Source organism: Ambystoma mexicanum, chromosome 6q, assembly GCF_040938575.1.
Source record: "Ambystoma mexicanum isolate Mex_15411 chromosome 6q, UKY_AmexF1_1, whole genome shotgun sequence".
In the NCBI taxonomy this organism is placed as follows: Eukaryota; Metazoa; Chordata; class Amphibia; order Caudata; family Ambystomatidae; genus Ambystoma; species Ambystoma mexicanum.
Window position 1 is genome coordinate 214,278,303 of NC_090937.1, and position 24,195 is coordinate 214,302,497.

The following is a 24,195-nucleotide window of genomic DNA, read 5'->3' on the forward strand; positions in this document are numbered from 1 at the left end:
TCGGCTTTCCCCTTTGCGCCCAGGTTGGTGCACCCACACATGTGAGGTACTGTTTTTGTCAAGACACCTGTGGGAATGCGGGAAGGTAGGCCATGTGTTATTGGCTGCGTCTTTCGGTGGGTGAGCCGAGTGAAATGTGTGGAAATTATGCTTTTTTCTGTCATATTTCGGACTTTACTGGGGTTCTGGGTAATACATTCTGGGCCGATTTGCCAAAGTCAAACCTCTGTGGATTCCCACGGGTGTCCTCTTTTTGGAAATGCCTGAGGTTCCCTGTTTTCCTTGGTGGCTTTGACACCCTAGGCCCAAATCAGTAGGTTGTGCGCATGAGCAGAATTCCTGAAATCATGCTCTACCGAAAGACTTGGGGTTACTTGTGTTTGCGGCTTTCCCCTTTGTACCCAGATAGGTGCACCCACACATGTGAGGTACCGTTTTTGTCGGGACACCTGTGGGAATGCCAGAAGGTAGGCCATGTGTTGTGGGCGGCATGTTATGGTTGGTGAGCCGAGTGAAATGTGCAGATATTGTGTTTTTTTCACCACATTTTGGACTTTGACGTGGGTTCTGTATAATAAATTCTGGGCCGATTTACGCAAGTCAGACCTCTGCGGATTCCCACGGGTGTCCTCTTTTCGTAAATGCATGGGGTTCCCTGTTGTCCTTGGTGGTTTCGACACGCTAGGCCCAAATCTGTAGGTTGTGCACATGAGCAGAATTCCTGAAATTATGCTGTGCCGAAAGACTTGGGGTTACCCATGTTTTCTGCTGTCCCCTTTGCGCCCAGGTTGGTGCACCCACACATGTCAGGTACCATTTCCGTCGAGACACCTGTGGGAATGTGGGAAGGTAGGCCATGTGTTGTTGGCGGCGTGTTTCAGTGGGTGAGCTGAGTGAAATGTGCGGAACATGTGTTTTTTTCACCACATTTCGGACTTTGCTTGGCGTTCTGGGTAATAAATTCTGAGCCGATTTGCGCAAGTCAGTTCTCTGCGCATTCCCACAGGTGTTGTCTTTTCATAAATACATGGGGTTCCCTGTTTTTCTAGGTGGTTTCGACACCCTAGGCCCAAATCTGTAAGTTGTGCGCATGAGCAGAATTCCTGAAAATATGCTGTGCCGAAAGACTTGGGGTTACCCGTGTTTTCGGCTTTCCCCTTTGCGCCCAGGTTGGTGCACCCACACATGTGAGGTACTGTTTTTGTCAAGACACCTGTGGGAATGCGGGAAGGTAGGCCATGTGTTATTGGCTGCGTCTTTCGGTGGGTGAGCCGAGTGAAATGTGTGGAAATTATGCTTTTTTCTGTCATATTTCGGACTTTACTGGGGTTCTGGGTAATACATTCTGGGCCGATTTGCCAAAGTCAAACCTCTGTGGATTCCCACGGGTGTCCTCTTTTTGGAAATGCCTGAGGTTCCCTGTTTTCCTTGGTGGCTTTGACACCCTAGGCCCAAATCAGTAGGTTGTGCGCATGAGCAGAATTCCTGAAATCATGCTCTACCGAAAGACTTGGGGTTACTCGTGTTTGCGGCTTTCCCCTTTGTACCCAGATAGGTGCACCCACACATGTGAGGTACCGTTTTTGTCGGGACACCTGTGGGAATGCCAGAAGGTAGGCCATGTGTTGTGGGCGGCATGTTATGGTTGGTGAGCCGAGTGAAATGTGCAGATATTGTGTTTTTTTCACCACATTTTGGACTTTGACGTGGGTTCTGTATAATAAATTCTGGGCCGATTTACGCAAGTCAGACCTCTGCGGATTCCCACGGGTGTCCTCTTTTCGTAAATGCATGGGGTTCCCTGTTGTCCTTGGTGGTTTCGACACGCTAGGCCCAAATCTGTAGGTTGTGCACATGAGCAGAATTCCTGAAATTATGCTGTGCCGAAAGACTTGGGGTTACCCATGTTTTCTGCTGTCCCCTTTGCGCCCAGGTTGGTGCACCCACACATGTCAGGTACCATTTCCGTCGAGACACCTGTGGGAATGTGGGAAGGTAGGCCATGTGTTGTTGGCGGCGTGTTTCAGTGGGTGAGCTGAGTGAAATGTGCGGAACATGTGTTTTTTTCACCACATTTCGGACTTTGCTTGGCGTTCTGGGTAATAAATTCTGAGCCGATTTGCGCAAGTCAGTTCTCTGCGCATTCCCACAGGTGTTGTCTTTTCATAAATACATGGGGTTCCCTGTTTTTCTAGGTGGTTTCGACACGCTAGGCCCAAATCTGTAGGTTGTGCGCATGAGCAGAATTCCTGAAATCATGCTCTACCGAAAGACTTGGGGTTACTCGTGTTTTCGGCTTTCCCCTTTGCACCCAGGTATGTAAACCCACACATGTGAAGTACCGTTTTCGTCGGGGCACCTGTGGAAATGCCAGAAGGTAGGCCATGTGTTGTGGGCAGCGTGTTACGGTGGGTGAGCCGAGTGAAATGTGCGGAAATTGTGTTTTTTTCACCAAATTTGGGCTTTTCCAGGGGTTCTGTGTAATAAATTCTGGGCAGATTTGCGCAAGTCAGACCGTTGCGGATTCCCACGGGTGTCCTCTTTTCGTAAATGCATGGGGTTCCCTGTTGTCTTTGGTGGTTTCGACACGCTAGGCCCAAATCTGTAGGTTGTGCGCATGAGCAGAATTCCTGAAATTGTGCTGTGCCGAAAGACTTGGGGTTACCCATGTTTTCTGTTTTCCCCTTTGCGCCCAGGTTGGTGCACCCACACATGTCAGGTACCATTTCCGTTGGGACACCTGTGGGAATGTGGGAAGGTAGGCCATGTGTTGTTGGCGGCGTGTTTCGTGGGTGAGCTGAGTTAAATGTGCGGAACATGTGTTTTTTTCACCACATTTCGGACTTTGCTGGGCGTTCTGGGTAATAAATTCGGAGCTGATTTGCGCAAGTCAGATCTCTGCGCATTCCCACAGGTGTTATCTTTTCATAAATACATGGGGTTCCCTGTTTTTCTTGGTGGCTTCGATAACCTAAGCCCAAATCTGTAGTTTGTGCGCATGAGCAGAATTCCTGAAATTATGCTGTGCCGAAAGACTTCGGGTTGCATGTGTTTTTGGCTTTGCCCTTTGCGCCTAGGTAGGTGCACCCACACATGTGAGGTACCGTTTTCATCAGGACACCTGTGGGAATGCGGGAAGGTGCACCATTTTTTGTGTTTGCGTGGTTTTCATAACGTTTTGACCCATTTACTGCTGCTCTTTGTCACTCAACCCTTCCATTTCCCAAATGTGACCTATAGTTCGTCCCTACTTTAGGCCCTATACACTTTTGTAACAAGTCACCTACCTTTCAAAAAGTCTGACTTTGATCTTTCAAAAAATGTATGCTTGCCCTTCCTCACCGCATTTGTTTTCCTTATTTATACATGCTAAGTATGTCTGTTCAGACCGTAAGCATAAAACTCCTGTGTACCATGGCTCACTTTTTTGGCTTGTGGTAATGCTTGTTTTGTGAAACATTACAAAAAATGTGTGATTTCCTAACTGCAAGAGTCGGGGGAATGTAGTGGAGCAATGTTTTTCTCAAAATTCATAGAAGCCATACCACCGTACCATACCACCGTACCACGCCAACCATATCCACCACATACCTTTTTTTTCGTCATTTTCCCACTTTTTCCCCAAATTATGGAATCTTCCTCTACATAGTTGTTGCCTGACCTGCGCAAATCACCCCTTCCTAAACTTGGAATTGTGTCTACTTTTCAGAAATGTATGCCTTTCTGTCCTCCCATTCAGCTTTCCTACCCTTTTCTTCCATTCCGTCCTATTGGAAAAAAAGGCCAACATCGCCTACCTCTCGACTCAGCCTGTTCTTGAAAGCCAGGAAAATGGGGAATTAAGCACAGCAAACCATTTCCTCCTAGCTCTTACGAGGAAAAAAACACAGGCTTCTTTGTACATCATTTTATTGATATTTTTTGAAAAAACTCAACATTTTCTCCCTCTTTGGTTATTTTCTCTCACCCCCTACAGCAAACTAGGATTCCTGGGTACCGTTACGACCACCTGCATATGGGGAAAAAGGGGCCAAATTTGGCCGTGATATCTCATGTAACAGAAAAGTTACAAGGCATTGAATGGCGACATACCGAAATCACCAAAAAAGGCCTTGGCACTGGGGGGGGGGGGGGGAAACCCATGGCAGTTAAGCGGTTAAGTTGGTTACATGAACAGCATCAACCATTTGCAATCAAGAGCTTTACACGACTCCCTTTGTGTTTCAGGTCGAGTGGGTATATCTACCTGAGCACTAACTCTGGATGCAGCAAGGTGATGCGGAATGCAGCACTGATGCAGTGGACTGCCATGCTGATGGACGTATGGTGGGCCTATGGATCAAAGGCTTATGCCCAGCTTTGGCCTGACTGGAGTGGTGTTTGTGCTCTTCTCACTTTGCACTGTCCTGCACTGGTGGTGCCTCGAAATAGCACTACCACTGAGATTGCGCTGCAGGGAAAAATGGCACAGCAAGAGGAGGAAAAAAAATGAATAAGGGGGAAGAAGCGGGCAAACATTTATTTTTCGGAGAAAGCGCTAAGAACGTGGCTGCTGTCCCTGATGAATTCAGACTATTCTCCATGGCTGCAACTTTTTTACCTCACTACTGTTCTCAGGTGTCCAGGCCACCACTAATGCAGAGTGGCTGTAGCTCACTAGATATGAGTTGCCGCAGATGGCAAATTCAACAGCAAAGGGTTTGAATGCAATTAAGGAGGAGATAAGGGCGCTAAACTTGGTGGCCCTCCAAAACAGGTATGTGCTGGACCTGTTAACGGCGATGGAGGGAGGGGAATGTGCAAATTTCAAGAGCAGTTGCTGCACAATTACACCTGGTGGAGAGGCTTCAAATGGAACATTGAAAGCAGCCATAACAGAGATACGGACACTCCATGAAAAGATTACCAGCAAAGTTAATGGAGTGAAATTAAGTAGTTGTTTGGACAGCATTTTCGCATGGGTACTGTGGCATGGTAATCAAACAGCGAAGACAGACACAATTCAAATAGGTTGGTTGAATGCCTATCTAAACCTAAATCTAAGGATGGGAGCAAGCTATGACCATCAAATAATAAATAAAGCAGTTTTAGTGGAGTCTCTGTCAAGATAAAAGGGCCTATACTAATAAACCTATTGCCAATACTTACTTCTAAATACAAATGGTGTGGGATAACAATGTATGCAAAAGGAAAGTGTTCAAGAAAGAATATGTCAGGATGGTTGAGAACTTGTCTTCCGTTCCCCACGTTTTCAGCATGGGGCAAGGTGGCACATGCAAGCTTCGCACACACTCTGGCTTCTTGGGCATGAGATAACAGTTCAAAATATAGGCATCGGGGCCTTCTGGCAAGGTTTCTCTCCCAATGACAGCCTCTTATTGCAGAGGGTCTGATGAAATAAAAAAAACACAAATGTTCCTTTCTTTTGACAGGGTTTTCACATTCCCAAGTTCACAACTGGCCTCCCTTGTTTGGGCTCGGACCACGGGTCCCCCTCATTCAGGCTCCGATCCCTTTTCCACAATGTTCACAATTGGTCTCCATCGTTTGGGCTCGGACCACTGATCCCACTTGTTCGGGCTCAGATCCCTTTTCCACAATATTCACAATTTGTCTTCCTCGTTCGGGCTCGGACCACGGATCCCCCTCATTCAGGCTCGGATCCCTTTTCCACAATGTTCACAATTGGACTCCCTCATACGGGCTCAGACTACGGATCGCCCTCATTCATGCTCAGATCCTCTTGTTTTAGAATCAAAGACTTTCGAATGTGCAATGGGTTTTGCTTAAGCTATCACTGGACCACTTTGATTCACTTCACGCAATTGTTCTCATCTATCTTCCACTTTCGTTTCTCTTTGTGGGATACCTTACAGAGACTTTCGATTGAGCACATTCACGGTGCCGGACCACTGTGTCAATGGTATCGTAGCTTTCCTTCTCAAGTTCAAACATTTGTCAGCAGTTTAGGTTTACTCGCATCTTTCAGCACACATGTTTAACAATGTTTGTTCCAACGCTCGTCATACAATGTTGCTGCTTGCAACCTTGACCTCAACGCAGACCGGTCTTACATTGGTCTCCCCAACTCACCGGCCGTGTTGATCTCTCTGTTGCTTCTTTGTTCGCAGAGGCAAGGATGATACTACGGCATCTGCTGCTCCTGCCCACCTTTGTCAGTTACACAGGAGGGCCCCCGGTTTCTCCAACACACAATGCAGAATTCTTCAGTCTGGTTTCCTGGCCTTACGTTTTCTGCCTTGAAGGATTCTTGAAAGTAAAGGCGTCTTGCCAAAAAGGTCAAGGGTGCTTCCCTTCTTACAAACCCTCCTTGGTTTACCATCTTTCTCCCCTTGTTCAGCTGCTGACTCGAAACTGCTGTACCTTTGTGTGCTTTGCATCGCTCAGATTGTGCTCTTGTGCTCTGCCTTTTATCCATTTGGGGAAGTTTAATGGCAGTCAGGTGTGAGTGAATGCTAGTAATTGCCTGACCTTGCCTGACCATAGTAGTGAGACATGTCAGGTACACGGCTCAGGTGTAAGTCTGTTTTCTCCCACAGCGAGCTGTCTGTGTGAAAGTTTTCATGCAGGAAAAGGGGGCAGGGTAGAGTTTCCATATATCCAACCTGGTAGGATGAGGTAAAGCTGTTACCGGGAAGAGAGGGATACCGTGTCTCACCATCAGGCGTCCCACTCCCCGAAGACCCCTCACCCAGGTCATACTCCCGCACTGGTCCACCCCAGGGACTGGATCCAAAAGCGATGGCCGTGTCCTGGCCATTTGGATGACAGATGCCCGGTGACTAGCTGGTCAGATACCTTCTGGTTTCTCACAGTACCCACCCGGCTTTCCGGACTGTTTCGAGTGACTGTTCCTGCATTGGTGCTCATTCTCATCACCTTCTCCATCATTGAGAACATTTTAAGATTATATTCTAACAAGAAAAAAGGACAGTTGATGTTACCATTACGTGTTGATAAAAAGGCGACCGAAAAGAAGGGTGGTGATAAAGTAATTGGGAAAATGAAGAAGGGGCTCCTGATGGGTGGGTCTTTGCACAACCAGCAGATTTCGAAACTGACCAACAATTTTGGATTTTATGCCTAAGAGATGGAACAGGGTGTATATGAGAGGGGGGAAACTCTCGATGGTTGAGAGGAGATTGGGGGAGACATGATAAGATTGGAACACATTTGGATTCACAAAGATAAATTAGCAGAAAAGGAATGGGAGGGACAAAAAGAGTTAGTTATTGATATATCAATAAAAGGGGGAATAATGTAATAAAAATGCAAGTTCTGCGCGGTGAAAAGGTGCGCACTTATCAATTGCGAGAGTTGCACTGTAAAAGGGGAGGGGGCTCCTTTTAATCATTATACAAGTCAAGCCCAAAATAAAGGTAACTCACATATAAAATGAATTCTGGGGCACAGGTAAGTATAATTTAATTTAAGGATAGGCTGAAATGTGGTAAATAGGCCTCGCAGCATGCCTTTGCAGAAAATGTGTGTTTGATTTTTATTAATCTGCAATAACGCTGTTGTGGCTGGTAACACATTGCAGGTCCCACGATCCCAGGCTGGTATGGTAAGAAGCAAACACTAGCTGTTATTCTTTCGAGGTCAAGGATTAAAACCCATGGGCCCCCCTGACAGGCAAGTAAGGGCTTAACCATTTTTATAATTCAAAGTGATTTGCAAACATGATTATTAGATGTAGTCACGAGAACCACAGCGGTTTCAAATTGCTCCTTAGCACGTTTCGCCTGGGAAGAAGGTTAAAGAGTTCTTAATATGCAACATTTGTATGGCAGTATGTCCGTGGTTCAAGGCTCTGACAGTGCCATGGTATAGAGCGCTTCTCATGAGAGAGAAGATGAGATGACCGGTAGAGGTGAATAAAGTTCCGCTGGTCATCTCAAATGTTTCCGTGAATTTCCATTATAGTGTGGGAAGTGGGGGTTGGATTGTGATGTCACAACATTATAATTATGAGTGGTGTGGGAAGGGTTGTGGACTCAATCACAGAACATAATGTATGTTTTGCTATAAGGGTATAATGTGCGAGTACCAACCAGCTTGGTGTGGGGAAATTTGTTCATGTTGCAAAGTTACTAATGGTAATAAGCTCTATTGTTATAAAAATCTTAGATTTAAGGGCATTTCTTTAACAGTGCCTTTTCACAAAGTTCTGTTCCGTGATCTGTTTGAATATAGCTGTCCCAGCTGCGTCCGGCCCCTGAATAAACCTTACTTCTTGCTTGCGTACACTCCTTATTTGACTACTTTTGTAATTTTTTTATTACACAAAACTGTAGGGCATTGATCAGATCAAACACAATACGCTCCCGATGTCCATCCTGGCAGAGTAGCACAACCTCTTCCGTACACTAGGCCACTGGTCTGGAGGTTGACTGTGTGCCATCTACGGCTACTATGTTATCCACAGCAGCTTTCTGTTGCAATGAAACAGCAATCAGACAGGCTTTTGTGTAGTCCATGTAATTGCCCATGGCCCCACAATCCACGTATGTCTTGAGAGCATGCATTTTCTGTGGTTGCTGAGGGCAGATTAGCATAACGGGTATAGCTAGATAAGAGACTGTGGGTGCCTTCTCCTTGCTTGACAATCCAGCCTCTACTCTTGTTGGGCTGCACAGTTTGCCAAGGGTTTTGTATTGGCTGTGGTGGTATCTACTGCCTGCACAGTTCTCCTAGGTGGTTTAACCAGGCAGCCTCTAAAGAAGTGGCCAGACTTGCCACAGTACAGGCACAACTGTTGTTGTCTGCATTTATCCCTTTCCTCTCTGGTTAAAGGTCCTCCAACACTACCCAACAGCATAGGCTCCAGCTGACTCTCCGTATGGCGTGGTCGGTTCTCTCTGGAACAGCAGAATAGGATCATCCCTGTCCATTAATTGAATCGACCAGTTGGCCGCATGTCCACCCAAGTAAGACAATACAATGGCTACTTTTGTTTGGTCGTCGGGGAAAGCATGCGTAAACTTGTGTGGGTCTCCTGTAAAGTGTTCAGGTGGGGCTAACGGGACAGAAGCGGGTGCCAACACCTGGATGGGTGCTGGTTGGGGTACTGCCCGTATAGGTGGTGCCAGAAACAGGGCTTGCTTGGCTTGTGTCTATGTGAGTCTGGCCCAATAATACAGTAATAAATAATAAATAATTGTATTGCCTTCTAAATGACTATGTACTACCAATGTTTTTGCAATGTTTTTTATCCTATGCATAACCAATGCCTGTGTACACTAATACTTTTAAGATGTCTGTAACCACACCGTGATACCCCAGGGTCTGGGCGTGTAACAAATGAAAAATAAATAAACAGTCACCATCTTGGAAAGGTGCACTGTCTCCATGATGATGATGACTTTGTGCTTATGGCAGCAGCGCAGCAGCGTAGTTCAGCCCTCCCTGGTGTTACAGCTACCCTTGCTCTTGCACTTGACACAAACTCCAATAGGAGCTGCAGAGGTAATCATGGAGGAATTATTGGGCTTAACCCTCGTGATGATGAAACATTTTTTACATTTTCTATTGTTTACATATACACCCTTACTTTTCATTCATACCTTAAGGCACACCACACCAAACACACCTACTTAAATGCTATGAAGTATAATTGTATCCCTTCTGTGAGCTACTCACCTTACTCCTGATGTGACCATTACATTTCTTATTCCCTACCATTTTCCCCAGTTTGTTCCGATCTTTGCACTTTGTGCTTTGGGTGAAATGGTTTTATTTGATTCATGTGGACAAACTGTTCCACAGTCAGATCCCCTTCCTTTGTCATTATCCTGTACACTACAGACGAAACCTTGTCCACAAATTGAATGTGCCACGCCAGGATGCCATATACTGGCATTCTTACTCTCGCCTTTCATGAAATTGAATTTGTACACCTGGTCATCTATTTCATACTCCCTAACAGATGACTTCCTGTCATAGTATAATTTGGTACCCTCAGCTGCTCGTTCCAGATTTTGCATCACAAATTCAAATGCATACTGCAGTTGCTTTCTACCATATACTCATGAATTGTGGATGCATTTACCAAGAGTTGCTCATTGCTTCTGTACAACCAATGTTGGAGAAGTCGCATTTTCCTGCCTGTGAAAATCTCATGTGGACTGAGATTTGTAGATTTCGCTGATGTGTCCCTAATGGCCATCAGTACCAAAGTGAGTCACAAATCCCAACTAGACCCTGCTTCAGCCACAAACTTTTTAAGAATGTCAATTATGGATCAATTGGACTTTTCTACACCACCACTAGAAAATAGTCGATAGGAAATATGTAACTTCGTTTTCACTCCAGAATCTGCCATATCTTGGTAATTACTGCACTGGTAAACTGGATCTCACGGTTCTCAGTCTATTTTCGGAGGAAACCCAAACCTAGAAAATATGTGGTTCACCAACAAGGTAGCTGCTGTCTGTGCACTACAGACAGAAGCAGGTTTACATTCTAACCATTTTGACATCAAACAGGTAACTGTTGGCATGTAATTGTTTCCTTGTGATGACCTTTGGACTGGGCCAATGAAATCAGTTTGCAAATCTGACCAAGGAAGCGTCAAGCCTCTCTCCATTAATTGTGCTCTAGATGTTGAGGAGGTGGGCTGGAACTGTGCACACAACAAATACCCTTGGGTATACAACTCCACAGCTTTTAACATATGCAGCCAATAAGCATATTCTTTTAATATTTACAGTGTTTTCTGCAAACCTCTTTGTCCTGCTATAATCGCATCATGGGCGTGATATAGCATTAACACAGGGACCACCCACTGGATCTGACCTGAAATGGATTTTCAGACCAACAGTCCATCTTGCAGCTGAAACTGTTTTTTATTCTTCAACATCACCCTCAATTCCTAATTCCTTTGCAGTGCTCTCTGTTAAAGGATTCTGTTGTGCATCTGGCACATGATTGTGCAACATACCAATGAATAGGTCTTCTTTTGGTGCTTTAATCAAATCCTGATCGTGCATGTCAAAGTTCCACTGCACCACCCGTTGATCACTTGTTGCCTGAGATTTGGAATGTGTCACCACTTCCACTTGGATCTCACTCAGCAAGCGTTCAATAGGAAACAGTTACTCCATCACTGCCCCAATTTTTCCAGTTGATCAGCCTGGTCATTCCCTTCCTTATCTTCCACTGGTGTTTTGGAATGTCCTCCTATTTTCCTACAATGAATGTTCATCTCATTCACTGAAACAAGATTGTTGATGGCCTGAATCAGCTTTCCATGTTTGAGTGTTTTTTTTGCTACAAGTGACCATCCCTCTCAGTTTGCACCCTGGTAAGTATTCCACAAAACTATTCCGGGCATTATCAGAATCGATTAGCAACACTATTTCTTTTCATTTGTTTTCTACTGCTGTATATATTGCTTTGTAAATCACCACCAATTCTGCCACCTGACTACTCATGGGACATATCCTCATGCTCACCTGTGGGATGCCTTCACATTTGACCCACACATTCCCAATTCCTGCCACCAATTATTTTTAGAGTCACCACCCACATGGTATGAACAACCATCTAGATATACAATTGGGACATTCTACACTCTTTTTCATTAAAGGCATTATGTGGTGATTGTTCAAATTCAAACAGATTTGTTTCTAATTCTGCACCATCTGTAACATTTACAGCTGCACAGTCCCATAAGTACGCTAGCCCTTCAGTTACCGGACTTTTCTTGTTCTGCCCATATCTCACTTCTACAGCAAATCACTGTAATGCCAATGTCCATGATGCAATTCTTGACTGAGCTAAGATTCCTGATCTGATCCTCTTACTCTACAAAAATTGCACAGGTCGATAAGTAGTCTCAACCATCACCCGCTCTCCTTGAATAATGGGTCGATAATTCTGTAACGCCCAAAGGGTCATCAGAAGTGCTTTCTCACAATCATTACATTTTGTTTGCCCCTGTGACAAGGCTTTGCTAGCATTTGCAATGGTTTTGTAATTTGAAACATGTTTTTGATACAAGACCGCTGACATTCATAGGTCTCTGAACTTTATCTCCGGAAAGAAATCTAGATTCTTCTGTGGATATGCGAAACATGGAGCCTTTATCAGACTATCTTTCAATTTGGCTACTGCCTCCCGCTATTCCTGTACTCATTTCTAGGTGTACACTGTGTTTCAGTAATTTAGTCAATGGTGTGTGATTTCTGCATATTCTTCAATTTATTTCCTATTGTAACTTGTAACCCCTAACAAGCTCTTTAAGGCCTTCAGATTCATGGGATCATTTAACTTTTGAATGGCTTCTACCTTTTTCTTTTGTGAGTTTAACCCCTGTGGTTTACCTTCATGACCCAAGAAATGTACCCTTTTTCTGCACCACTATGCCTTCTGCAATGATACTTTTGCCCCAGCCTTTTGCAATTGGCTGAGCACATGTCTAATTTCACTGAAATGGGTTTTTATATCCTCATTTTTGATCAGTACATCATCCAAAAAAAATGACAGTACCCCTCTTGGCTGCATCCGGTAGTGCTTTGTTCAGAAAGATCCCACACTCACTTCCATTATTGATAACGCCAAATGGAGTATGTTCCAATGCATATTGGGTTCCTTGGAAGGTAAAGGCAAATAGAGTGTGTGTATCATTTGCCAAAGGCACACACCAATACCCTGCTATCAAATCCAATGTAGTAAAAACGTTGGATCCTTGAATTTGTGTAAGGCCTTGGTCAATGAATGGGAGGGGCCACCTTGACACGGGTACCCTCTTATTCACTTCTCTTAAGTCTGCACACAATCGCATTGAACATTGAACTTCAAAATGCCTAAGTCTAATGATTCCTCTGGACTCCGATTTCTTAATAATTTCTGCCATAGACACTAAAAAGGCCAAAAGGTAGTACATATTGTCACACAGAAACATGTTCTCTACCATAGCCTTCTGGAAGTGTAGCAACATGCAGATCAGCACAGCTCACAATCATAGGCATCCTTAGAAAATATTGTTCTCAATTGGTCTTCATCTCTGCAAGCACCTGCAGCCTGGATTTGTTCCTCTACCATTGTAGAAAATTCTGGAAAATCCTCCAAAAGCTGTGCTTTCTTCTAATTGTGTGGCAGTGTCTCTTTGGGGTGGACGCCACTCTCAAGTATCTTGGCACTTCCACCATCACCTCAATTTGCTGTGTTACTTCTGTCTCATTTTCATCTACCTGGAATAGGATGCAATCATCCTGATGATGGCAAATCACATCTTCTAGTTCATAAGGGTACACTGACTGAATTCTGAAGATCCACTTTGGTTTGGAGTCTAAAGACTCAGGCACTTCCCCCGCTGAAGTGACATAGCTTTCAGGAATATTCCCAATAACTGGGTTGTTTACATCTGATGTGTAATATGATTCTTGAATTTCCATCCCTAATGGTGTACCCTAATGATGTACTTTCCTTCAAGTAAATATCCTGCCATCCTTTGTTATCCACAAGTAATTGGATGGGACCATCCCCAGCTTCCACTAAGGGTGTATATTCAGATTCTAGCCCCTGCTGTCTTATAGATTCATTGAGTTCCATCATTTTCTGTCCCTTTCTGTACTTCAATGTTATTGTAAACTGCCTTGTTAATGCAGGAATGGTAACATCTATCTTTACTTGAAGCTCAACTGCATATGGCATTATGTGTGCACAATGGTATGCTTGACTTCTATTCTCAAATTCAAGTGCTGCCCCACCCAGTCTGGACAAAACTTTTTTGATTTAAAAAATATATAACCATACTCATTCTGTGCATGATATAATTTCCCAGATATAATTTGGCTTTTGTTCCACTACGAATCCATATTTTGTGATTAATGCTTTTGGACCCTATTGTTATTTTCAACATGCATCTCCCCACAATAATGTGTCCCAAATCAGGACCATCTAATCCGAATATTTGTTGATTTTTTTATTTTAAAACCTGGTATTTATTCTCTGTCAAGCATTTGTTTGAACACTTCCCCATTAACAAATCTCCTCTCCTGTTCCAGGGCCAGCACTGCCTCAACCATTTCCAGAGGCCCATTCATGTGCATAAGTATCCAGGCCTGACCATCCTTCATGTTTATTTCTGTGATGGTTGAGATATACTTTCCCATATCTGACACCGAAACATCAATAGGACCACAATGTGTTTTCATTTATCTGTGTTTGCCAGTTCTTCTTGTGATCCAAGTGAATCTCCAATGACTGCTTTTCTTTTCCTCCTTGCATTTCATCCTGACATATTAGAATTACAGTGACCCAGCTACACTGTCATTTTGAAGATACACCTCCACAGCTGTCTGTGACATAGCGATGGTATGACATTCTTTTGCATTGCTAATCTGGCTCACCACCTTTTGAGGCTTTAGGGGCTATCTGGCCAAATGCCATGGAACCCCATTTATCCGCTCAATTAGAGGCAACAGTCTCTTCTGACAATTTGTCCCTAATAGGAATGTGGTCTCCTCAATGGGCGTGACCACCACTTCTTGCCTCACTCTATGTTTCTCTACCTTGATGTTAACTTCAATGGCCCCTTCCACCGGTATCTCTTTCCCATTGAAATTATGCAAAAGGCTGTCAATCTGCCTTAATTTCAAAATGTTGTGTGGGGGTCTCCTTTCATTTATGTTATCCAGCATTTTCCTTGACATTACAATCGCCTATGCGCCTGTTTCCGCCATTGCAAATCCATTGAAATTCTCTTTTAATGTAATAGGGGCATACTATCTGTATTCACATTCTTCAACTATACATAGGAAATGTGAATTATTGCTGATCTCAGGGCTGATTTTCTTTCAGCCTGGCTGGACTTTTGCAAAATATAGGGGCATGTGAAATTACATGTTCCGCCCTTTCTGCCCATCTCCTTTTCAATCACTCTGTTTATTTTTCTGTCCTGAGAATCCATTTGAAGTGTTTCTATTGGTTGTCCCCATTGTATATCAGGGCCTTCTGAGTTCCCCATTCCTTATCTGTTTTGTCCACATTATTTTGATTTTCTTCACTTACCTCCTCTCTGGTGCACAACTGCTTTGTGTTTTCATTAGCATCATGTGGCAGTATGTCAACACTTTGTGTTTGGAATGCACCTGGCTCTTGTACTCTACCTGTCAATTTCGCCTGTTGGAACATCTGTGGCTTGAAATATTCCTCTGGGAACTCACCTGCAAGTGTCCTTTGGGGAATTTTCATCTCTGTGTAGATATGAGCACAATTAGAATGATCAGGTAATGAAAGTCTATCACCTCTCTTTGTACTTTTTCTGTTTTCACTTGTCATTTTACTCAGATTTGCTTAATTTAGGTCTGATGTATTTAGTGCACCATTAATAATGCAATGGCCCACTTGCCCAATGGCTATCATTTGTTTAATTGTATGCTCCTCATCTTTTTCATGTGCAATGTTCTTTTTAGATTGTCTTTTAACCCGCTACTCATTGGATTCCTCCTCCGCATTTTTCCTTTCTTTTTCCCTATTTTCACACACCTTAATGGAGCCAATAGTTTTATTTAACTCTAGATTAACCACACTCCTTTCTTGTGTGTGCTTTTAAGCTCCTATGTTATCATCACTTGGTTCTCTCAATTCTAAATCTCTATGCAGCTCAGTGTGTTTGGGAATGGTGGTTGATCTGTGCCTTCAGTGTGGGATGCCTTTCTAATTAGTCACTAGATACCTAAAATCATCTCTCTGTGCTCCAGGCCTGTACTGGTTGGATTCATATTGCTATGTCCTATTTTGGATTCTTTCAGGTGACTGACTTCTGTTAGTATTTCATCTGAACTCGCTGGACAGAGGAGGTGGGGAGCGTGGGGCTGTTTTCTGTCCATAATCCCCTTGTGAGGAGGCCTGAACATAGGAGTGAGGACTGTAGGTCACATTATATCTCTCATTTAACTGATAAGGCTCACTTAGTTGATTCAATTTTTAAGGAATCTGTCTACATATCTTAGCCCTCTTTGATTACCATATATGAATGTAGCAGGGTTAAATCTACTCTTTGCTCCCAATGCCCGGTATGGCCCGTTATGTAGTTGACTTTGAGTGTCATTGGATACTGTCATGTCATATCGAAACCCCACTTACGGTGAATTGCCAAGTTACCAGGGACTGATGTAAGTGTCCCTTTGACTAAGATCTGTGGATTGGGATACTGTTTTCTCGGTTGCTGCCTTTTCTTGCATTGCCAAACCCTTCTGAGTCTGCAGAATATATTTCCTTATCTGAGCTGTTTCTAATGCCATGTTCTTTCCTGTCCTGATTTCTAAAACTGCAGGTACTGTCTCTTTTGCCTTCTGCTTCAACTTGTTGCTTTTCTGCTCATTCTGTGACAATACCTCCAATATCTTTGTGAATTGATCTAAAATCCAATGCAAGCTTTTATCCTTTGTAAACTCATAGACGAATTGGGCCACTATTCCTTTCTGCAGGCCATGAAAAAACATACCTTTGAATTCTACCGAGTTCACCTCACAATTCACATAAAGTCTCAAAAATGCTTGCTTCAATGTTTGTAGGAACTGTCTTGGGGAACCATTGGGTCCTGAAGATAAAGCCTATGCTGCCTGTTTTGCATCTTGAATAGATTTATATGAAGAGAAATACTGTCTGATCTCTCGCTGATAATCATCCCACAATAGAATGTTCTGCTCACAGAGAATGCGCATAAAACTGGCATGTGCATGCTCAATGGTCAGATGAAATAAACAAAGATACTGTTGTTTCGGAATGTTAAAAGCGCAGTATTTTTGCAAAACACATTCTATATGTTCTTCAAATGTCACATTCAAATCCTTTCTAAAAGGTTTAACTAAACTGTTAAGAGATTTCATAATTCTAAGTGGATTGAAATGAGCTTCACCTCGACTCATTTCTCTCTTTTCAGCAGAAGAGGGCACAGCTTGGTTTTCGCTCTCCGACATTGGAACCAGTCCAGTCCCTGGTAAGCATGCTTCAGCTGCCAGAGTTCCCAGGTTGTAGCTTGGTACAGACCCAATGAGTGTTATGCCCTGCAGCTCAGTGTGTAGTGAGCACAGCACTTGGTTTCTGAAATGCGGATTCTGCTGTTTTACCTCCCTAAACTGGGCATGTCAGTCTTGCACCTATTTATAAAAAGCAGAGCTCTCTTTTCTCAGTTTGAGTATTAAATCATTCATTTCTGTGATCTGCTCTTTGTAATCAACAATTGCTTTCAGTTTTTTATCATCTTCTGACATTAAATGAAACAGTATGCGTTCCAATGATTGTATACCTCTATCAGATTTACTATTGTTTATGTGTACTGATTGCATTTCCAACAAAACAAGATCTCTGTCTGCCCGGATCACTTCTAATATCACTTTTAAATGGTTAATCTCCTCCAACTATTGTTTCAACTGCTGCCCTTTCAATTCTATCCAAATTCAAAGCTTTAAAACGTTATACCTGTACGTGTGCCAACTGATCTGACAGTTCATTGCATCTGGCTTGCAACTGTGACATGGGGTACCCCTCCCGAGTCATCTTCTAACTGAAACATCCTTATCATCTTGTCTAAGCTCTAATATTCCGTGCCGGGTGAATCTGACGAGACAGATCATGTTTTCAGCACTTTCCCCTCCCCTGCACACCTTGCACTTTCCCCTTCCCTCTCCCCTGCACTTGCATGTTCTCAATGTCACTGGGCCTAGTAAGATCGTTGTTTTTTCCTCCCTTGCACCACTCCCTTGCCTCGTTGCACCCTGAAACATTTGTGTATGGACACGTCGTAAATAAAACATCATATCATATGGTATCATATAATATCATATCATACATCATATATCATATCATATCATATCAGGCATTTTCAAGGAACTGTTATTAGATTGCTAGGCCCCACACCATTTTGCAACTGCTACCATCAATAGCCAGTTAATTCCACTACGGAGGTGCCTGGCAACTGCCCTTCCCTTGCCTACAAAAAAAGCATAAACTGTTGGCATTGCCAATGCTTGTTTTATTTGCATTCTGGAACTTGTGGTTCCACTTTTCCCATTATAAAACTCTGACCACAAGTCCCAGAAATCAAAGAAAAAAAATCCAGGACTGGATAAGCACCTACAGATTGGAACGAGTCATGTTGGCAAGCATGCACCATGTCTTGCAGCGTGATGTGACCTTTTCTGCGTCAGGCTTATGGGGAAGTGGTCTAGAGATTGCAATCGAGATTATTGCAGCATCGAAGTTTCATGCCATGAGAACACCAAGTTCAGCAACAAATTACAATCCACCAATAACCACTGGTTGCAATGCTTTGGATGAACACCATATTCTTGGAGTGCATTGCTTATTTCATTTCCAAAAACACTATTGTTGAGGTTGCAATGTGTTACCTGGTTCGTGGGGCCCTCTCTGCCGCATCTGCTTCGCTGGTTCTCATATCATACATGTTGCTCTGGGGGTGTTTGCTCTCCATGGCATAATTGCGTTCATCCTGTTGGTTGGCATATTCCATGTCCAGGATAGAGTGAATCATGTCAGCCACTTGCTCCTTTTCTAACAGAAAAACACACCGTCGCACAGTTACTAGGATCAGAGTTTCAAACCCACCCTTGAGCGCATACATTGACAAAGCTGCCCATTTATAACGTGATGCTTAACCATGTGGTCCATATGGTTTAAATTACTACAACCACCTAAAATGTGCAGTGCACATATGTCTACACCACTGCATTACTGGTGCTGCTGCATACAATTTAATCCACACACAACAAGTATTTTACAAATACCATGAAAGTAGTAATGTGGGTCACCAATGTGGGTCAACTGCATTACCGGAAATGTTTTTTTTCCAACGTATCCACTTGTCTGCTTTTTTAAATCTTTCTAGGTAAAATCTGGATTATAGTTTTTGCGTCCTAGTTGGCCTCCCTTTGGTGAGGTCCCACACCTCAAGGCCCGCGCCCCAATCCCCAGGAACACACGGAGACAAGGGGGGTCATTACAAGGTTGGATGTAAGGGGTTAACAGCACCAGTAAAGGTGCCGGTGTCGTTAACCCTTACCGCCGCATTACGAGGTCCTTTAGCGGGTCCCGCTAAGGGCGGCTGGTTTTACTAGGCGCCCTTAGTGGGAGCTGCTAAAGGACCAGCATGCTAACAACGGGCCGTTAATAGCATGGTCCCCATTCCCATTGAGCCCTGTGGGGGCTCGAATGGGAATGGGGATGGGTTCCCTGAATGGGGAAATACCAGGCCCTAGAAGGTTGGATTGGCCCGGTAATTGCCCATTCAGGGAACCCGGACCCGGTATGCGGTAAGGGGGTAGCCATGGCGCTAATAGCGCCATGACTACGTCCAACCTTGTAATGACCCCCAAGGGAATCTCCAACTTTCTTTATTTTCCTTTACAGGTGAAATTCCCTGGGCTCCGCCAGCCCCTCCTCTTCCTCCCTTCCTCCCTGTTCTCTCTGGCTTCCCTTTTCTTCCCTTAAGGTGGCTCTCCTCTTAAGGAGGGCTGGCCCTTTTGACTGCCACAACAATAGTGTTGATACAGTTTTTATTGTATAAAAAGGAAAACAGCATTTGCTTAATTGCAGTTATATGTAATATCTCACATTGCCGGGCACCTAGAATTCGATTTGGGGATTGAAATAAAGAGGCCGGAATCTCCTCCGCCAACCACGGTAACATCTGACCAACAGCCCAATTTGGAGGTGAAGCTAGTATCAGCTCTGTTGACCATAGCTCTACCCATGCCCCGCCTCTCTTCCCCCGCACTACACTGATTTAGTGGATGGCGGTGCATGCTGGAAGCTGAACAGCTGCTGCCCGCCAGAGCACTGCTGGCGGTGTGACCAGTCCCACCATCCCGTTAGGTCTTCGGAAACACAAACGGGGGTCATTTTAAAGAAAGTGCAAATTACATAAAGGGTACCATCAAATTTGGCACTTAGGTGCTGTTGGGAAACCTGCTAACGTTGGGAGTCCCCTGGCTGCAAATTGGACTTTATTTAAAATGTCCCCCCTAGACAGTGACAGGCAGTGCAAGTAATCTATATGGTGGAAGCAAGTCCGCCAAAACTGTTGGATGATATTGGTGGTTCGACTGCTAATTCAGGGTGACGCGCAGTCTCTTAGCCTTGTGGCTGCGGGGCCATGTCGAGACTTGCCAGAAGCAAGTACTGAACCTATGGCATACCCTTGCGCATGCTTTTAAAGGCAAGGCGTATAAAATGAATCCAAATACAGTAGTCGAGTTTCATACTACAGACCTATGTAGCAGCCAAAACACCAACAGACTCTTTGAAGCTTTCTTGCAGTGAACGCATTGTTCGGGAAATATGCCTATTGCCTGTTGATTCAAAGTGCTTTTTAAGGACAGTTTTCCCTCCTGGTACAGGTGAGAATACATCATTGCATGCTGCATTGTAGCGTGTACACTCACTGTATAATGGCCTAGTAATTTTGCCGCTCTCTTGACCTTATGAAAAACGTAGACATTCCCTCGACAGCTCGAAGCCGGGAAGAGTCTCTAGTTGCCATTCAGGCCCAGTGAAAGCTTGTATTTTTTGACTAATCCGAAAAAAAGACCCAAGGCGGGATCATAATCGCTGGCTAACGACCCACTCCCAATGTATTGCCAGAGCTGCAGCCAAGGGATAAAGGTTAGAAAGGAGCCATTATCCAAAACAATCATTACCCCTGTTGAGCTCTATAAGACAATTAGCATACAGAGTTATGCACCAAAAAAAGAAAGATACTGATTTTAGGGTACTGCAGATTTCAAACTGTATTCTGAATGTTCTAATGGGTGATAGGACTTCTATCGTGGAATGCTAGTACTAATTTAGTCTTATTGCCCGAGGGAGAGGTCGTTATCACAGGATAATGGCCCGCCACTAATTTATGGCCCGAGGCAAAGACGATGGCCATAATTTGGGAAGAATCTTTATCCCAAGTGAAAGACCTATTCCGGGGTCTATACGGCTATTATCACATGGTGATTGTAGCAATATATGTTATGGAGTTTTGGTGGTGAAGTAAAAATGTTACTTTAATATAGCTTTATTTTTTATTTTTATTTTATTTGTAACAATTAGTTTGTATTTAAACTTCAATTACAATCAAAATTCCAAGTTATCACTCTGTACAGATGATCACAGTAAACCAAAATAAAATTGCATTAGTGCACTGAAGAATATGATTGTCAATCACCTATATCATTGGGTGAAGCAAATATTTAATTGTTTACGTTTTTCTCTAGAAAATCACACCCTGCACATGTGAGTGGCACATTATTGCCGGACAGTACCCAAAACCACCATTTTGCGGTATCACCACATATGTAGACCTGCAGTGAGGGCCGTACCGAGCGTTATGGGCCCTAAAGACCGAGTTAAGAAGCGAGGGCCTTTAAAGACATACGGCCTGAGCTGCAAGTCTATAAAGCTATTAGAACACCCTGAATTTTTAATTTAAGTACAATAAACGAGACAGGTTTAATTGAAGTAGAAAAAATTGAGAAATGATACATAAATGTTGCAGACACATTGACGTGGTTGTATTTTTTTTATAGGGTGGTGGAAGGTGATTGGGTGGGAGGAGTATGCGATTAAGGAGAAATCAGATGTGTGTATGCCTGGCCAGTGTCCTAATTAAGTACATTTCATTTTGTTTGTTGTATTCACTCCTTTCAAGCATTGCACCTTTAAATTGAGTAGCAAACAATTTGCACAGCGTCATTGCACACACACTAATTTAACATGCAAATACACAAAGACCAATCAACTTACATTTACAACTCCTTCTGTTTGAATTCCCATAGAACGGCGCAGCGAGGACGTCAGGGCAAGGTTCCACGTAAAATGAATACAGCCAAAAATGAAAGCACACACGTTCTATATTAGAAAAGCATTCTGCTTTTCCTTGTCGGCTTTTTGAAACGCTTTCCTTTCGAAAGCATTTCTTCCTGCTTCATTTCAGTGGGCAGCGCTACATGGCTCACGTTGCTTTCCTACGTGTAATACGGAACGGAACGTTAACTCTTTCCGTTCCGTATTACACATAGCCAACTTTTCACCTTTGACTGGCCCATGGCTGTGGCGTGTGCACAGGTAAGTACTCCACTTACCATTGCGGGGTGTAATCAATCTGCAGGCTCTACCGGTTCATGTAGCCCGCAGATTGACCAATCACAACCAAGCAAACAACACTAGGGTGTTCTAATAGTGAGTAAAATAAATAGGTAAACTCTGTTAGTAAATTAAATGTGATTTTACTGTGTAATGTTAAAATAACATGGTTGTCTTCATAGGTTAAATATTTTAGCATTAAACTTATTTAAACTGGAGTAGGTTAAACATGCACATTCTTCTACTGGGGTAGGACCCCATACACACGGTATTGTCCCCTCCTACTAAGTCGGGATATCATATTCTTGAATCTCAAAAAAGGAAGGGTATACATATAATAACACGATTCTGATATATAGCAACAGAAAACAGTGGGTATCTTGACAAAAACAGCTCTGAAAAAAATCTAGGGCGTATGGCTGCAACTCTCTTTCATATCAAGTTTAATTATTATATATTCAAAGCAACAATATCATGACACAAATCTAAAAAACATAAAAAAGCATATGCACATGTTACAATACAATATACAAAACGCGTAAAAATGTTTCACTAAAAAACCCATACACAATTATTAGAACAGGAGGGATACAGAACAAAATAAATTGTTGTTGTTCAACATTGATCCCATCATAGCCCAACTTATATAAGTTTATGTCCTAGATGTTATAAGATAACGGGACATTCCTCATGGGCAGTGATGTATCTTGTGCTTAAAACGTGGCAGTTCTTTTCCACTTCTGATTCTAATTCTTAGTTCTGGTTTCAAAAAGATACTCCAATATCTGTAGGTACACAAATATAAACATAGATATCACTATGCAGGTGTCAACGGTTGAAAAACTTCACCTCGCCATAAACCTCAATACCAAAAAAGGGTAAACCACGTAGGAAAAACAAATAGTCTCTACCTGTATCGGATAGCGAAAGGATATGAATCTTTTAAGCTATATTACGATTATTATTCTTGGTTGAATGAACACTAGTCATCATATCACACATATTCCATTAGGTCTATCTGTGCAAAAAACAAACAAACACACACAAAAAACACGTGAGGACAGAACATGTCACCTTATTAATCCACACGTGATACAAGTAAACTTCTCCATATGACAATACCGCAAATCGTGGTGAGAGAGAAAAACTCAATAGAGAATCTCACCTCAACAGAACCGCATTATTTTCAGTCTGTCAATACTGGGCCGGAAAATAACTTCCAAAATCCATAAATTACCCAGATGCTCCAACAAACACATGTTTGATCACCCCAATATATTGGGACACGCTATTTTGTTGTTTTCAAAAACTGCCGTAACCTAGATAACAAAACATATTATCAGCCGCTTTTAATTGATGCACCAAAGCCACCAGACGTACCTAACGGCCTGCACTACCACTAAATGAAGAGCGTTCCTTACCTTAGTTAGACACACGTTCCCATACAAGTGGAACACTCGACCACAGTTAGAATCCAATCCGCCAAACAGTCGCAGTAAACGCCAGACGTTATCAGCGTAAATCACGTGATAAAATTACGTGGTATCCAAACTAACCTAAGTTGCTAGGCGACTACTCCCGCCTGCTCAATCAACCGACTTGCCCTCCAGGCACTTGCTCTGCCCCTGGGGCCTCCTACCTCTGGCACTTCTCCCTCTTCCCCCTCTACCTATCCCACCCTCCGCCCTGATCTACTCTCTCCCCCTGCACTTCTTACTACTGCACTTACACAATCCAAATGTATTAAGGCCTTTAAGGACCGTTATTGTTGTTTTCTCTCCCCCCCCACCTTTTTTTGTCTTGTGGTGTCTGGTATTTATTTTGTTTTGCTGTATAGGCGCCATACAAATTTGCAATAAAATAAAAATAAAAAATAAAACAACTTATTCAGAGTTCAAAGTAGAATCGGGAATGAAATTGCAAGTTTCCAGTTTACCAGCTGAAATGGCTGTGATGTGCTCCAAGTCAGGGCTAGCGAAGAGATTGGTATTGGGAATGATGGTCGAAACAGGCTCATCGTCCCTCATATTAGGGTGCAGAGCTTCTTCCAGTGTCTCTCACTGCAGGCGCAAA

At 43.3% G+C, this 24,195-nt stretch overlaps 1 protein-coding gene across 1 annotated transcript in view; it reads right to left on the minus strand.

Moving 5' to 3' along the window:
* Positions 1-24,195, minus strand: part of LOC138515493 (uncharacterized protein C4orf17 homolog) — a 698,631-nt gene that overhangs the window by 148,795 nt on the left and 525,641 nt on the right. The window contains exon 8 of the mRNA XM_069630308.1: positions 18,384-18,546. Within this exon, the coding sequence (XP_069486409.1) occupies positions 18,384-18,546 (163 nt within the window). The remainder of the gene's footprint in view (positions 1-18,383; positions 18,547-24,195) is intronic.